We start from the raw sequence: 17,671 nt of genomic DNA, 5'->3' as shown, positions 1-17,671 counted from the left end.
CAGGATTATGGCCAATGCTCCTGGAGGACATTTAAAAATTGTACAAGGTACTACCATACATCATTGGAAAGGTCACGATGTGTGCTTTCCAAAACAAGCCTTTATACGAAAATCGAGCAGTTGATTTTTTAAATTCCTGTCTTTAAAAAAAAAAAAAATGTCGAAAAAATTCTGAACAGGATTATGGCCAATGCTCCTGGAGGACATTTAATAATTCTATTCTAAACGTGCCATACTCAGGCGTCAATCTTCTTTCTTACACTCCAAGACTGTTGGTGACCTTTCCGGCTTTTGCTTTTTCTTAACAATGACAATTTTTGCAATTTTTACTCAAAACAGCTGTTTTTAAAATGACTTCCAGAGCTAGACGATCTTTGAGCAACAGCTGCTCGTTATTGTCATTAGACAATTGGTTGAAATATGTAGTTTTGTTTGGGGTTGGTTGCACAAATGTAATTATTTAATACGACAACCAACTAAGTATATATGAAAGCATTAACAGAATGCAATGCCTTTTTTTATGTCTTGAAAAAAAAACCTTCTGCTTTCAAAAGGCCCACATTTCCCACCAACCCTTTGTGTTGTGGCTTAAACAAAAAAGCAATTTAAAAGACATAATCTAAAATATCGTTTGTAAAACACTAGAATTTGGTGTTTTAATACTTGCGACAATTTCAAATGAATTCCCTTAATGTACTATTTATGTCTGTTTGCTTTGTTCGACTTCAAAGTGATTAGACTTTGAACATGCGAGCCACTAAAAGAAAAAACCTAATTACAATTCACAATAATAAACCACTAGCAATGTGCCTGCTTGAACAATTATGAATGGTTCATTAATGAGGCCAATGAAGATAAACACAACTTAACTCAACTCGCTTACTTACCGGCGTTGAAGAGAAAATAATGCGCCTTCATGGGCAATAAATCCTTGTCAACTCGTGGTTTCATTTTGTCGTTTGGCGTTTAATTTGACTTGTCACTTGATATGATGAAGATTTCCTTTAGTATATGATTGTTGATATTTACAGCTAAATTAGGAACAGGGAGGCGGCGGCATTGAAGGCGTAATTCAATGAAATCACAGCAAAAATTTACTTTCGAGTGTGGTTTGAATTTCTATTTCCATGTAAATATTGGCATACACAACTTAATTATAAATTATACACTATAAACAAACTTGAACTAATAATTAAGGCGGCGAAGACACGAAAATTAACAACAACAACGGCTACCAACGAAACGAATATTGTATGTACGAATGAATGTATGTACCGTTGTTGTACACTATTATGGGTTGTGGGGTTAAAAGCACTCTTACAAATATCCAAATTGGCGAAATCAACTGGTCACTAAACACACTCATTCACACGCAGCGCGTTACTGTTTTCCGGATTTAATTTATTTTGTATTCTCGCATTCAACGAAAAATAATAAACACTTGGAAATTCCGAAAAATGTTTAGAGCCGTAAGAACCTACGGACTACTAATAACAAACTACACACAACTCGGTCGGTCCAAAGCAAAAAAAAAAATTGTTTCTGTTTTGGTCTTTTGCTTCCATCCATTCACGGAAATTGACATTTACTCTCAACTGTCAACTGTCAGTGTTGGCAAAATTTCGATTGGAACAATTATAAAAAATATGCCAAATTAGGTACAATTTAAATAATTAAAAGCTAAAAAACATCTTTTTATCATTAATTTTGTGCTGTAAATTTAATTTTCGCATACTGGGCAGTGAGCTGATTGAAATTAAAACTTCAATTTATGTTTAGAGAATTATTTTGAGAACAATAATTTATATTGGTTTGCCACTGCAGATTTTTCTCATCACTGAAAGCTAACAACAACAAAAACGCAGATAACAAATGTCATATTCCGCAAAACAACAAACATTACATTGATTTTATTGTTTAATTAAACACAAAAACACTTGTAAATTTCTACCCATTTGATAAAACTGACACTAACTGGTTTAATTCTTCAGCTCGATTTGCGTTTTTCCCTAATTGCTTGATGTCTTCACAAGACAAACTCTCTTTCTCTCCTGAGGCAAACCACGCATTGACAGACTGGCATATTGGTGCCATATTGATCTATTAGATATGGTAAGTTTGTGTAAGCTTTTGACGGTTAATGTTTGGAGACGTTACAAAGGGCATTACACTATTTGACTTCAGTAAATTAAGACAACTGTTGCCGCATATATTTTTTTAAACAATATTTTCTTTTATTTATTATTTTTTTTTTTTACTTCTCTTCATCGTTTATTTTATATATGTATAAATTTTTTAACGAAAATTATAAATCAGGAAACATTCGTATTTATGTATAGATTAATGAAGTTGGTATGTGTGTGTGTATACGATTAGTTTGGCGGTTGCTAGGATAGAGGAAAGTGATTTTGGGGTGGGCAAAAAGAAAACTGTGATAGCAAGAGAAAAAACATCATAATTGTATATGCATAGAATTAACTAATATAATGCAAAAATAATTAATATAATTATACTTGTAAAAGAGGGGAAGGGGGAAAGTCGAGTCCACTTGTACGGGTAGCAAAGTAGGCGACGGTGGGTGGTTTATGGGATGATTCAATCGTATATATGACTATAATGTTGTTGATATATATGTATGTAATTTTCTTTTTCCTGTTGAGACATTTGGGCAATAAGAACATCATTGATTTGATCAATTGGATGAGGACGGCCGGCAACTAAAACAGAAGGAACATCATCCTCTTCCTCATCAGATTCGGAATTGATAAAGTTATTGTAGTCATCGGTATTGGCTGTAGAGAGTATAGAAATATTAGAGTATAAGAAATTATGTTTGTTGTAAGAAAAATGTTAGACAAGCAAATATTGACCTGTTAAAAAAATACATAGGTTAAGTTTATTTGCCAGACACATACTAATCAATTTGTTTGCGACCAGTATCAATATGTAGGAGAGAGGTTAGGCCAATGGTTTCGTTTTCCATCCTCATTAACTCCACTCTCTCTCTCTTTCACCTACAAACTGAGAATTGCCGCAAGTACAATTGTGAATGGGAATTTCATGGGTAGTAAAAATTGAAGTACACTATCGGGAATACCGAGACACTCAAGCACTAGAAGGTAATTATTCTCTCATACTTTGTCTTGAAGAAGCTGGAGAGATATTTAAAAGCATATATTGGAAACGTTCTATTATTGTTGTTGGAGTAGCCACATATTTCGCTTGTGGAGGTAGCGATCCTCATCAAGCTCCTGTAAGTCGTTCCATTCCCTACGACCGTTCGCCGCGGGAAAGTTATGGCCATTAGTTATTTAAAGGCAACAGTTAATCGCCTTGTCATAGTATGTATCATAGGCACTCGACTCTTGTTTGAACCGTTAAGTGGAGCGGACGTATTGTTACTTCACTCCGCAAGAATTTTCCTGTAACTCGTAATGGTTACAGGAAAAGTTCTGAATCCTGACTATAGTCCGGTTTCTACAGATAAATCTCCACCATTGTAAGGCCGCTGCACCGGCGGCACTAAAGGTCCTCCTGATGGCTGGGGGATTTGACGTGGTTCTTATCCAGGAACCATGGGTGTGTGGAGGAATGGTTCGTGGACTAAGAATTCCGGGATTTAAACTTTTCAAAGGTACGAGGAATGGAAGACACAGAGCCTGTATTCTTGCAAAGAGTAGTCTATATGTTTTTCTTCTTCTTCTTCTTCGCTAAGCACCGAAGATTTAGTAGTAGCCAGCCTTGAAATGAACAAGTCTCATTACTGGCTGACTTCCCTATATATGGCACACGATTCAGAGATGCCGCCTTCAAACCTTAAGTCGCTGGTTGAAGCCGCTTCTGTAGGGAAGAAAAGCCTCATTGTAGGAAGTGATGCTAATGCACATCACCAGATATGAGGAAGTTAGGATGTCAACGAAGGGGTGAGCTGCTTATTGAATATAAGTTGCAATCTGGCGATTTGTAATAAAGGGAATAAACCCACATTTAGTACCAGGAACAGGCAGGAGGTACAACATATTACCTTTGTGTCGGAGGATATAAGTGGAAGAGTATGCGACTGGGAAATGTTGGATGACCACAGCTTCTCTGATCATCGTTATATTAGTTTTAGCCTTGGAGGAAACACTGCATAAGTGGTACCCCGCCTAAACAGAAATTTTGCACGTCTATCCCTTCTAGACCAGAAAAGGAAATGGAAACTGTGAAGGATATAGACGTTATGGTCAAGCGGATCACGAAAATCTTGAATGACTCGCCTGTGTCAACATCTCCTAGTGCCAAGCCAAGGGGCAAACAGCGACCGCCACAGTGGACAACAGGGCGAAAGCCACAAGAGCACAACATGATTGCGCCATCTATAAGGCAGAGCTAAGAAAATATAAGGGCGAGCTGAGAAAGGCTCAGTACAAATCCCAAGGATACATCTGAGGCCTCTAGGCTAAGGAAGATTCTGTCCTCAAGACCTATTACGGTGAAGTATATTCAGAAGATAGAGAATGTATAGACAAAGATCCTACCAGTGCGAAGACATAACTACATGCTGTCTAAGCAATACCTTTTGGGCTGTTATCGCAGAGACCATCCGAATCATCATCTTGTGGATAGGTATCCACCGCCCAGAAGCCTTAAAGTAGATCTACATGATCTAGAGCGTGAGGTTCAGCTCTACAAGAGAGCACCTATAGATCAAGTGGCATATCATGCGGGTCTAGACAGCAGTCATGCTAACATGGTAGCAGATGTGGTAAATAGCTACCAGGTGAATACCGTCCTTGGAGAACGTCCGCCTCCAGTTTCACCTGAAGAAATTGACCTCCCCAGCCTCTCTGGCTCAATTATGTTCCGGCAGATGCAGACGCCTCAATTTCTACAGAGCAAGGATTGATGCAGACGTGCAAGATGTATGTCCCGATTGTGACCAGGGATCACACAACACACGTTACCAGTTTAATTGCCAAGCCACCCCACTCGACTCAGACCCAGTTCCTTCTGGACGCACCCATCTTAGTCGCAGAGTTCCTGGATCTGGACACTCAACAGAATCAAGCAGACGAAAGATAGAACACAACAAACCGCTACAACATAGCGCTAGAAGAGGTTGTCACTGGTATGCATTCGTGGGAGGTTATTGGGGAAATTGTGTCTGAGTCGAAAATCCTTTGGTCGAGTATGCTGATGACGTGGCAATTGCGGTTAGAGTAAAGTTTCCCAGCGCTATAAGAGATATACTTCAGGAAGCTCAACGTGTAACAGCGAAGTGGACCACCGAAAGTGGTCTAGGCGTAAATCCGTGCAAGACAGAAGTAGTTCTTTTCAGCAAGAGATATAAGTTACTTATAGTGGTACCTGTCTCCTTGGGAGGAGAGAATATTTCATTTATTATTTCAGAAAGCGCTATTCCAGCAAAACACCCAGGTATTTTGCTGGACAGGAAATTGCACTTCAAATCCCACATTTTGGAAAGGGCAAGAAAGGCAACTTTTGCCCTATACACCTGCAAGACAGCCATGGGCAAAAGTTGGGGGGTTTAGACCGCGTGCCATGCATCGGGTATATACTGCAGTTGTCGGACCTATAATGCTATATGGTGTTGTGGTCTGGTGGACGGCGCTTCAAAAGTCCACCTACTGGTTAATAGTCAGCCGGATCGAAAGGATGGTTTGTTTGTGCATCACAGCCCGACTGAGGACGTCACTACTGATGCACTGAGCATTCAAAAAAACGATGTGGCCTTATCTAGACTTTAATAAGTCTATCGCTTTGCTGTTAGTGGCTAGAACAGACGTCTCAGTCATTGTGTCCGTCATGACAGGTCACTGTTAAATCATCGGGCGGTCACCGTAGGTTATATCCCATATATATATATTTGTCATCAGGCCTACTTTGGCAGAATGTTCATTCAATCGTTCCAGTTTCGCATTTATGTGCACGCGCATGTCATCCACGTAGTCGATGTTTTCGAGGAAGTCGTTAATACCCTAACGTATGCCATAGGGTGCCTCACCATTAGTTGCTTCTCATACGCAGTCTAATAAAATTAAAAATAGCGTCGGTGACAGGATGCAACCATGCTTCACTCCTTTATCGATCCCGAATGGTCGGCTCGCTTTTCCATTGAAAAGGGCCGAAGCTTCAGCGTTCCTATACAGCTAATTAGAGTCACAATTCAACAGCGTGCTCCACATTGAATTTCGCAAAACTATGTCAAAAGCACGCTCGAAATCGATGAATAAAAGGTGAAGGTGTGCATTAAGTTCTGCAGACTGTTCAATGATAATGCGCAGGGAGTTAATGTGGTCGGCACAAGAACGTCCTGACCGAAAACCTGTCTGTATCTTCAAGGTGGCTACCACATACATTTTCAGGCAATTGCAGTTAGCCCGTATTTTTACGGAGTATTCCACTATCCTTATCGGAGCTAAAGTTTCAGCCTTTGAGGGAAAAATGCAAATTTTGCCCATGAACATTCTATTAAAGGACAGGGGCAAACAACTCACATATCAATGATTGCTGTCCGAATCAAGTTTTAAGCTCAATGATAAGGGGCCTCCTTTTTATAGCCGAGTCCGAACGGCGTGCGATCAGCCTTTGAGATGCTCATATTCATTCGTCATACAATTAGGCGGACGAATTTGAAACATTAAAGCCAAGTTGTTGTTGTTGTAGCCACATGCTTTCATGTGGGGGTAGCGATCCTTGACAAGCTCTCTTTGGAGAGAAAGTTCGTCTCGGTGCATATACTCGATTACTGGGGGAAAGCCATGCCAACCCATATAAACAATCTTCCAGTTTGACCGCGCCGCAGTTCTTTTTTGAATTAGGTAAAATTGCATATTGGCAACTATTTTGGCCAACACTTGTATTGAGTATGGTTTAACAGAGTTCATACCAGTATGGTTAAGACAAATGGTAGGCAATCATGAAAGATTTTACAACGATAAAACCTTTTCCTTTGAACATTACCAGAAACAAGCCTTTTAGGAACATTGGGTAGACCTTTCTTATATCAAGTTGTAGCTCAATAAAATGGAACCTAGTCAGGCCTTGGATTCTTCTCCGGATTTTAATACAAATTGTGAGATTTCTATCCGTTTAACGATTTACAAGCCAAGCTCTTTTGAAAATGATTATCAAAAACTACTCTTCAGGTTATTTTTCGATTACTTACGAATTTTGGTATTATCTATATCATTTTCAGCATCACTCGAATCACTAGAATTGGCATTGGAAGAACCAAACCGCAGTCCTTTTGTATGATTTGTTTTTTGTCCTGGTTGCTTTTCATATTGCAATAGTACAGCCATAATATCTTCCTGCTCTTTCTTGCGATTATTATTGAAGGTCGTCGTTGTTGAGGTGCTATTGGATGACGACCACGCCGAAAAACCAGGCTGTTGAGAGTTTTGTGCAGCTTCATTTAATATGGCATCTGTATTGTCTGTGTTATCCTCGGTGATAACCGTACTCTCAGTCATCCAGATGGGACGAGCCTTACGTTCGGCCACCGTATCAGGCACATCATCGCCACCAATATTGATATCGACTCGTGTCTCTTCGACAGCAAAGCCTTGATTGCGAGTAGCCTCACCAGACCATTGTTGGCCTTCGCCGCGAAGTGTCTGTGGTTTGTTAAGTCTGCAAGAAACAAAGCAAAAACATTTTGATTTTCATGTCAAACTTTTTGTTTTCTACATTCATGCTTAAGACTTACCCTCTTATTGTATCTATATCTACTGGTTCAGGTTCTAGAATTTCTGGTGCCAGTTTGATGCCTTCGACTTCTCTTAGCAAATCGTATAGCGGTTGCAATTGTTCATTGAATCTTGCCAACATGAGGCGTGAATCTTTCGTTGGCATAGCCGAACTATCCTCCTCCACAGTGCTCCCACAGTATGTACAACGAAATTCCTGAGTGTTGAAATCGAACAATTGGTCCGCTTCCAAATCGGTAAAAGTCTTATTACAATTCGTGCATTTGAAACTGGCTCGACTCGTTGCGTCGCGCTCCTCAGTTTCCATGCGCTTGCGCATTAAATCCAATTTATATTTGACTACATTTACAAAGGTTTTATAGTTGATGAAATAGTAATTGACTTTTTGCGCTTTGCCATCGGGACCCGTTTCCATTTTCAAACGGATCTGTATGAATTTATCACTGCGCAGTGTGGTAATGCGGGCGCGCATTTGTTTCTTTTCGAAACGCAGCAGTTCGGCAATGTCATCCTCCTTCATGCAGGGATTACGAACGAGCATATCGATGATGAGAGCATCCTCTATTGTATAGAAGCCTCGCACCACCAGACGAGCCAATTGTTTTAGACTACTAGGCACTTCGGTAACATATTTGATTTCTGTAGACGATGTAGAAGCGGGGGCTGAAGACATTGCAGAAGGAGGAACGGATGAGAAAAGAAAAAGAAAACGGGCAAGCTAGAACGAAAACATAGCAATGAAGAAAAAACGCCGAAAGGGATTAAAAAAACTTATAAACGGTATAAAAAATTAACTTAACTTTTATATTCAACTAGCTGAACCGGGCCCGCTCCCCTGCGCCTTCTTTTACTTTATATGGAACTAAATAATCCTTTGAATATTGAATATTGATCGCTTGACTAACAGTTTAACAATATAAATGCCTGTATCTGAATCCATCCATTCTTTAAAATAATTTATTTGAGCCCGATATTCTAATAATGTCCGTTTTAGGAGTGTTTTCGGGGTTGTGTTGGACCCTCAGACACTTGGGCCTGAAAAAAAAAAATATCAGCATCGTGCTCTTCTCTCAAATACCGTATATTTGAACCCCATATTGCCATTGGTTTTTTGAGGGGAGTTTATGGGTGAGGCGTCCTCCAAACACTTGGCCCCAAAATTGGTTATCAAATTCGTTTTGTAATCTCAAATAGCCAAAGAGGACACACATATTGGCATAGTCGGAAAATTTTTAGCCTTTGGGGCGTGTTTTGGGGAAGGGGCGGTGCCCCAAATAGATGGTCCCACATTTTGATATCAGATTTGAATTCTATTCCCTAATACCTTTATTTGAGTCCCATATTGCGATGTTCAGTAAATAATTGCTGTTTGTGGGGTATTTTGGAAAAGGGGTAGACCCCCAGAAAATTGATCCCGACAGTGGATATCAATTCGTGCTCAAATTTGTTTGTTTTCTTATCTCAAATACTATTCCTTTAAACCCCTTATTGCAAAAGCCAGCAAATATGGCCGGTTTGGGGTATGAGCCCTAAAAACTATCAATATCGACCTCCAAATTGTCATGGTGAGCAAATCTAGTCCTATTTGGGGGTTTTATGGTGGTGGTCCCGAACATTGATATCAGATTCGTGTTCTACTCTAAAATACCTCTTAATTGAGATCCATATATATATATATATATATATATATATATATATATATATATATATATATATATATATATATATATATATATATATATATATATATATATATATATATATATATATATATATATATATATATATATATATATATATATATATATATATATATATATATATATATATATATATATATATATATATATATATATATATATATATATATATATATATATATATATATATATATATATATATATATATATATATATATATATATATATATATATATATATATATATATATATATATATATATATATATATATATATATATATATATATATATATATATATATATATATATATATATATATATATATATATATAACACAAATAAGTCCATTCTGTTGGGTGGGTAGATCACCCACGCACTTAGCCCTGAAAAAAATCAGCATCATGCTCTACTCTCTAATTTTTTTTATTTGAGTCCGAATTGCCATTGGTTCAGGGGGAGTTTATGCGCTGAGACGACCCCCCAACACTTTGGGATATCAAATTCGTTTCCTACTATCAAATACTATTTATTTATTGCCACCGTAGGCAAACATGGCCTGTTTGAAGGGATTTTAGGCGGACCCTGAAATTATATCAGCATCGTGCTACAACACGATTTTGTTTGAGCCCCATAATGTCAAGCATTTTTAGGTTGCTATCAATATATTCAGGGCTAGGCGATCGTGTAGATCCATTCTAATTAATTTTTATACCCACCACCATAGGATAGGGGTATACTCATTTGCTCGTGATCCTCTACCAAAGATATTTTATTACTGTTCTACTCTATCCTGATCGGCCTTTATATATTATTTTTAAGTGCTTTTTTTGAGTAGGATAGTGGGAGGGGGATATATTATCTGTCGTCCTACAGGAGGAGAGGGTCGGACCCACTCACGCGCAGTGGGATGGGGAAAAATAAGTAGAAATAAGCTGCCATTTTGAAAGGGTTAGAGACATTTTCAAGAAATTTTACATGGTTATACCTGAGGTGTTATCCAGTTTAATAAAACTTAATTTAAAATTTAAATCCAGCTAATAAAATTTACTACTTTTTTTTGTCGAGTTATATGCTAAGGCCCGATTGTTCAGTCAAAAGTTAAGCGAGTTACAAATGAAAAAATGTGAAAAAATCCATTTTTGGCCTATTTTTTTAAGAGAAGGTAATTTCATTGTTTCGTCTCTATACAGAACTTGGCCCAGCACTACCAATTTTGCTTACTGCACTGCAAAGAAGACCTAATATAGATGCGGTTTAAATGTAATTTTTATAAATTGTGTTACCTCTAATAGGAGATCTGAGAAATACAATATTGGCGTTTTTTAACAAAAAAAAAACTGGGAAAACCCTTAAAGTTTTCAATTTTTTTATTTGTAAAATATGTATCTGTAAATTATTCGATTTCAATAAAGTAATCGTCTGTGTTGGAAGCCAGATCTAAAAGGTAGATTAAATCCTTTAAATTTTTTGGATTATCAGAAGTTACAGACCTGTAACAAATCCATCGGTCCTTACACGCTGCTGGTACAGGGTTCGAAGATAACGAAATATGTTTAAAAATATCCTCATTCTGGGATTCTTTGGAACATTTACGAAAATGGAACTGTTGGAAAATCGCGATTTATTGCCTCTTGGGGTTCTTCTATGAGTTCTCCTTAGGGAAGAATATTATTTTGGACAATGTTTTGACCATGATGCAATACCTTGTCAAGTGTAGGTGTCATTTGTTTGCATGGGTATACAGGTTTACTATTAATTGGCATTAAGATTATGGTAACTTTTGAACCAATATTTCGACAATACGAGTAATTTCCGTTGTGGTTTCAGAGTCCATGAAAAAACGCATCGCAGTATTGCCATCGTTAGTGCTTCCAAAAAGTGGTTTATCAATATTTAGTCCTGATCCGGACTTAAATACATATTGTATACTGTTCTTCTCCTTAGCTCGCATTTCTTTTGATTCTTGCTTGTTTAGGGATTTGTTAGAGTCCGTCGGCATTCTATGGTATTTTAGGTCGTATAACAAATGCAGAAAGTGTTCCAAAAACCTTATGCGAGCGTGTAAGGGAGATATACCAAATTCCAGTGATTCCCAATTGATTAGAAGATCCTTTGACGAACCTTTAAAGTCTGATTTCTTTTTTCCAGAAATGCCACATCTCCTTGTTGAGGATATTCCAGTCAATGTGTTGCTTACTTTTCCGTCTATCATTGTAAGTTTTATATTGAATCCCATTTGAAAGATGTATTCCATTATCTCAATTGTAACAGATTCCAAGTTTTTGAACTCCGTCTCAGTACGCTGAACCAAATATTGGGTATTAATTGTCGATTCCTTAGTGAACTCGAAGCAAAGCGGCCTACAAAAGTTTTTTGACCCAGGTGTTGAATTTATCCAAATATCATTAAAACTCGTTGAAGCATAATCCGTATCAGCATGTTTTCGAATTCTCAATGGAACCAAAGATGCCATAAAAACGCTTCTATAGTCCGTAGTCGAGGCTTATTTGTATTCGAGAAGTGTTGATAAGCCATCACATCCCCATTTGCACATAAAGGCTCTATTACACGGCATGTAGTTGTCTTATGACATTTCAAATGTAGCACATGTTGAGTTGCACATGTCGTCTGATACAAACGGAACTAACATATGAAAATCACTTTTCAAAATAGCACATGTAATTTTTTTCGAATAGAGCGTGCTCTATTCCTTCTGACAAAAACATAAAGAAATCAGCTGTTATTTGTTGTCAGTCGAATGAAAGTCGACTGTATGACGGCAAAGCGATAATGCCTTTGGATGATAATGCTTTTCTTTATATGATGACTGATTCCAAGTTGCAACATGATGGCAATGGCTTCTTCGCATGTAAATGACGATTCACTTCTAGGGGCCGGAATACTCTTTTCAATTCTTTTAAGGCGCTTGGGCGATGCACACGGCAGTACGTTGGCAATTTTCAAGCGTTTTTTGTGATTTTCGACACTTCCAACTGTTCCATTCCCGTAAAAGTTCCAAAGTATCCCAGATTCGTTTTTGAATCACAACATTTTCGTTGCGTTTTGAGCGGGATGAATAGACTGGTTTCACTTGTGCGCATTTTACTCGTTTTTCAAAACAGATGATCGAGCCTACACAATCATCATACTGCTTGCAGCTCTCTGGTAGGTATTTCTACCAGAGAACTGAATGCGACCCCGTATTTGGCACTCAATGGACACTTATGTTTTGTTTCGCACGCCTCCACAAAAATAAGTTACATATGACTAAGACATTATGTTATAATTAAATTTTTAAGTGGCATACTACTTCAAGTTGTAACTTAAAAGTTGAGTTATAGCTTAGTTTTTAAGTGGCATTGTTTCGCATGCCAGTACGTACATAATATCTATTGAGTTGTTGTTGTTGTAGCCACATTTTTCATGTGGAGGTGGCGATTCTCGTCAAGCTCCTGTGTGAGCAAGCTCGTCCCGGTCGCAATGACCGATCGCCACGGTATTGTTAGACAAAGGGTGTCTATTGAGTGCCAAATATTCTCTGATATCAACATCCAAATTAAGTGATATTCTAAGGCTATTTAAGAAGCAAAATTGCAAATTTAAGCTCATGATAAATATCATATATTTAAAGTCATTGATTGTTTTCTCGTTTGATCTTTGAATCAGCTTGATCAAAAAAAAAAAAAAAAAATATGTATATGAATGATTTGTTATGAAATTAAATAAAACAAGTAAAAGCAAAGTTCAAAGTTCGGCCGGGCCGAATCTTGGGAACACACCACCATGGATTCTGCTGAAATATGGGAGCAATAACCAGATAATTGACCGATTTGGGCCGTACTTGACACAGTGTTGAGAGTCATAACAGAACACTAGATGCAAAATTTTATCCAAATCGGATAAAAATCGCCGCTCGTAAGGGCTCAAGAAGTCAAATCGGGAGATCGCTTATATGGGAGCTATATCAGGTTCTTGACCGATTTGGACCGTACTTAGAACAGTTGTTAAAAGTCACAACAGAACACTATGTGCGAAATTTCAGCCAAATCGCATGAAAAGAAAGGCTTCCAGGGGCTCCAGATCGGTGGGTGCTTTATTCAAATCTGAACCGATATGGCCCATTTGCAATCCCCAGCGACCTACATCAATATTAAGTATCTGTGCAAAATTTCAAGTGGCTAGCTTTACGCGTTCGACCGCTATCATGATTTCGACAGACGGATGGACGAATATGGCTAGATCAAGAATATATATACTTTATGGGGTCCTAGATCAATATTTCGAAGTGTTACAAACGGAATGACTAGATTAGTATACCCCCATCCTATGGTGGTGGGTGAAAACTGAATACTGAAAAGCGGCAATCATGCTGTTGCAATAGTTTTTTTTTACCAATTTTAAACTTTTCCAAAGAAAGGCGAGAATAAGGCCAAAACCATGAAAAACTACAATTAGAATACTATGAAAATATCCAAATAAGAAATAGTAGGACGCTTTCTTCAAACGATTACCAAGGCTTCATTATATAGAAAAGAAAATGTTCGAAATACTCAGACTTCTACGTAAAACATTAACTACTGATGACCGTAGATTTTATGATATAGCGAAGGGAACCCTACTGCGTCTTCAAAAAAGATTCAGGGGGAATTAAGTCTGACTGAAACTGGCGCAAACGTTTGTTGGAAAATAATTTATTCACAACATTTATTCCAAGAACTATATACATAGAATTGCACTCTTTAAGTTCGCTAAAGGACATATCGATTTGACGATTGAAAACTGGATTGAAAACATATTGTGGACCGAAGAATGCATATTTGTATTATTTGGTGGAATACAAATATGCACCTGCCAATTTACAAAAAAAAAAAAACAGTCAAACATGGTGAGCCAAAAGTTTTGATTCGTTGGAGCATTTTGTGCAACGGTATAGGTCCAACAATGAAATATAAGACCCCAGGGACCCGTACATTTTCCAAATAGGGGTCAAAACTCTCAAGACCCCATAGGTCCTTCCCGAATCAACATTTTCGTAATCTACTAATCAATATCTTTAATTTTAGACCGATATTGGCTCTATTTGGACTACTTATTTTGGGCCATAGTCAAAATTAGGAGGTATGCAAAAAATTAGATTTTTTCACTTTAACTTTTCGCACCTTTTTCATTTAGTTGTTCATGTAAAAAGTCCAATAGAGTAACAAGCCTTAAATCTTATCTCATACATCTTCATGTCTTAATTTTTCTAAATATTCCGAGATTCGTATTTCTTTTTAAACTCAATTTTTAATCATAACTTCCCCTCATTTAGCCATCACACAAAAAGCTTTATCAATTTTCATTACACTACATCTGGTAACTCCTAACTCAGTGTTGTATTTTCACCCTCACAATACGTTTAATTCTCAACTCTCTCAAAGTTAATTCACAATTCATTTGGTATTCGCTCTTTTATGGCTCTCGCACCCACTCTCCCTTACTTTGTATTTCATTCACAATTTGCCAAGTTTCTCAGTAGCATTTTGACAATTTTTCCATTAGTCGTTTATTTTCTGTCATTCTTACCTCTCCTAGTCAGGCAGGTCTGAGTGTGTGTGTTGTTTCTGTACTGGCTGCTGGTTTGGTTTTATTTGTTAATATTTTTGGAGCACTTTTTTCACGTCCATTAACAAAGTAAATGGATAACCTTCATATTACTCAACATAATGTTGCAGTAAAGATTGCCTGTAAATAGTTTTTAGAGTCTTTGGTGGCCTTATTCTTAGACAATTATTAGTTTTTTTGGAGACTAATAAAAAAAATGCCCGACCGCAATATCTGCGTAAGGCGAGACAGGGTGCCTCCAAGGGCTTAGTGTTCATAAAAAGGCATTTTACACGAACAGCTGCTGCGTGTTAAAAAAGTTTGTGAGACATGCTGTGTTAAAGTTTTGCGGAAAACAGGGTCGTTTCCCGTTGCAAATGTAATTTTTTGTCATGGTATTGCCATTCGTGTAAGAAATTTTCTTCACGAAGATTATCACGTGTTATTTTGTTGAACAATAAACAATACGAGAAGTAATTTGATTATTTCAGTTAAACGTTTCTGCCAGTGGGTTGCAAATACTTTGCTGATTACAAATATGTCAAGCAATTCTACGCATTTTATTTATTGTACTTTGCCAGAGATGAAGCAATACGTTGGTGCATGTCTGCATTTTTTGATACTATTTACACGGTGCCATTCTTCATCTTGCTGACCATAATATATGTGGAGAACACAATAAAAACGCAGTCAAAAACATCCCTGTTGACAAATGCAAATCACTTGAATCGTAGTGTAAACGTATGTATTTGGGAGATTATCTCAAATCTAATGGATATGGGCTCTAGTGTAAACATGATTTAAGGCTAGTACTGACTTCATCTTTTCAAGTTTTCAACAACTTTCAAAAGCATTATAAAAAATAGTGACAAAGAAAATGCGAACATATTACGTAGAAGTCGTACTAAGATCCATGAGCAAAATGCCAGCGACATGTCGCTGCGACAATACAAATTCCGCTTCAATAATTTGCAAAGGTAATTCATTGCTGACGAAATGGCGAGCAATCAACTCAGCTTCAATGCTGATATCGTTGTTGTTTGTATTTTGGCAAAGAATAGAGTCTGTTGGGTTTCGCAGTGACTTACCAAGCGTTTTTGCTGCGAATGAAGACAGTTTTAGTACTGACTACGTCTTTTCACACGAACAACTGTCAAAATGCACCATAAAAAATGGTGATGCGAACACATTCCGTACAAATGATACGGAGATCTGTGAGCGAAATAGTAGCGACATGTCGCTGCATCAGGATAAATTTCGCACAATTTTAATTGCAAATGCAATTAAATGCAGACGAAATGGGCCGAATCAACTCTGCTTCCTTACTGTTGTCTTTGTTGTGTGTTGTTTTTTGACTTTTGTTTATGTTCTGACAAAGAAGAGAATCCGTCGTATTTCGCCGCAGTGCGACACCTCTTTTGAGGAGTAGCTTTTACATGGCATAGTGCAACCCAAATGTCGCCAGCATTAGCAGAGGATAACCACTGCTGAAAATTTTATGATGGTCTCCAGGATTCGAACCTCCTGGAGACCAGGATTCGAAGAACAGACTTTCAGTGTCATGGGCATTTTCGGTGTGAATGAAGTCAGTACTAGCCTTTACAAAAAAAATGGTGGCGAAGTAAGGCAACACATTTCGTAGAAGTGGTACTAAGTTCTATGAGCAAAATGGCTGCGACAACACAGATTTCGCTTCAATTATTTGCAAAGGTAAATAATCGCTCACGAAACGGGCAGAAAACAACTCTGCTTCACTGCTGTCATCTTTGTTGGGTGTTGTTGTTTAACTTTTGGTTGTATTTTGGCAAAGAATAGAGTCTGTCGGATTCCGAAATGATTTAATAGGAATTTTGGCTGCGAATGAAGTCAGTACTAGGCTCAAGGCGAAACAATTAAAGGTGGTCTCATTTGTACAACAACCTCAACAACCTCTTTGTTCAAAATGTTGCCATAAAAAATAATATGGCATCAAACAATTTATCGGCTGCTTGCGAGCATGTATGTTTTTGTAATATCAACCAAACCCACCCCTTCGCAATTATTATATAATGAAACACAAAACAATTTAAAAAGAGACAAATGCAGAATTTGTTTGTAAAAATAATTGGATTTTGCAGTATTTTCACTGTTATAAGTTTAATAAGCACAACTTTCCAAAAGTCTTTGTCAGCATCTTCCACTTTTATCCAAATATTGTTGTTGTAATTGCAAGACCAAAGGTGCAACACATTCTTTCACAAACCTTATTATTTCGTATAAATTGATTGAGTTGCATGTTGTAAAAGAAATATCTATTTTTCTATCGAGTGTATGTACTTATATTAAAAAAATACTTTCTTATTTTTGCATTCACAAACACTTTATTTTTTCTAACCAGAGTAAATACTTGTGAGCAACATCACTAACACTAACAGACACTCAGTTACAATTAGAAGTTTGGCGATCGCGTTTATTTTGCGTAAGTAAATGACTTGTCGCACAGCGACTATGGTTGTGCTCTCAAGGGGCGTCGCGAAATGTAAATTTTCCCTAGATGAAAAAACAAGTTATGATGAAACGAACACATTTCGGCAAATTTTTCAGTTTGTGTTTTTTTTATATGGAGTTTCAACGCGAAAACCGAATATAGTACCGGCCTTAAGTAGTTAACAACAAAGAAAATGTAAACAAAA

General features: G+C 37.4%; 2 protein-coding genes across 5 annotated transcripts in view; both read right to left on the bottom strand.

Moving 5' to 3' along the window:
* LOC106094442 (major facilitator superfamily domain-containing protein 6-A) overlaps positions 1 to 2,043 on the bottom strand; it is a 118,436-nt gene extending 116,393 nt beyond the window's left edge. The window contains exons 1-2 of one of the 4 annotated variants that reach the window (XM_059362409.1): positions 1,976 to 2,043; positions 888 to 1,149 (exon numbers count right to left, since the gene is read on the bottom strand). In XM_059362409.1, coding sequence (XP_059218392.1) covers positions 888 to 951 — 64 coding nt within the window. In that variant the 5' untranslated portion in view covers positions 952 to 1,149; positions 1,976 to 2,043. Of the gene's footprint in view, positions 1 to 887; positions 1,675 to 1,975 lie in introns of those variants that run through there. The other 3 variants (XM_059362406.1, XM_059362413.1, XM_059362403.1) reach the window with 3 other exon arrangements.
* On the bottom strand, positions 1,775 to 15,278 carry LOC106096006 (general transcription factor IIE subunit 1). The gene is made up of 4 exons (XM_013263508.2): positions 14,982 to 15,278; positions 7,715 to 8,433; positions 7,172 to 7,638; positions 1,775 to 2,792 (listed from the first exon to the last, which is right to left on the bottom strand). The coding sequence occupies exons 2-4, from the start codon at positions 8,386 to 8,388 to the stop codon at positions 2,596 to 2,598; spliced, it is 1,338 nt and encodes a 445-aa protein (XP_013118962.1). The 5' UTR covers positions 8,389 to 8,433; positions 14,982 to 15,278; the 3' UTR covers positions 1,775 to 2,595.
* Positions 15,279 to 17,671: the final 2,393 nt, after the last annotated feature.

This window comes from Stomoxys calcitrans, chromosome 1 (assembly GCF_963082655.1).
Source record: "Stomoxys calcitrans chromosome 1, idStoCalc2.1, whole genome shotgun sequence".
NCBI classification, from domain to species: domain Eukaryota; kingdom Metazoa; phylum Arthropoda; class Insecta; order Diptera; family Muscidae; genus Stomoxys; species Stomoxys calcitrans.
This window is presented reverse-complemented; position numbering and strand designations above follow the sequence as displayed.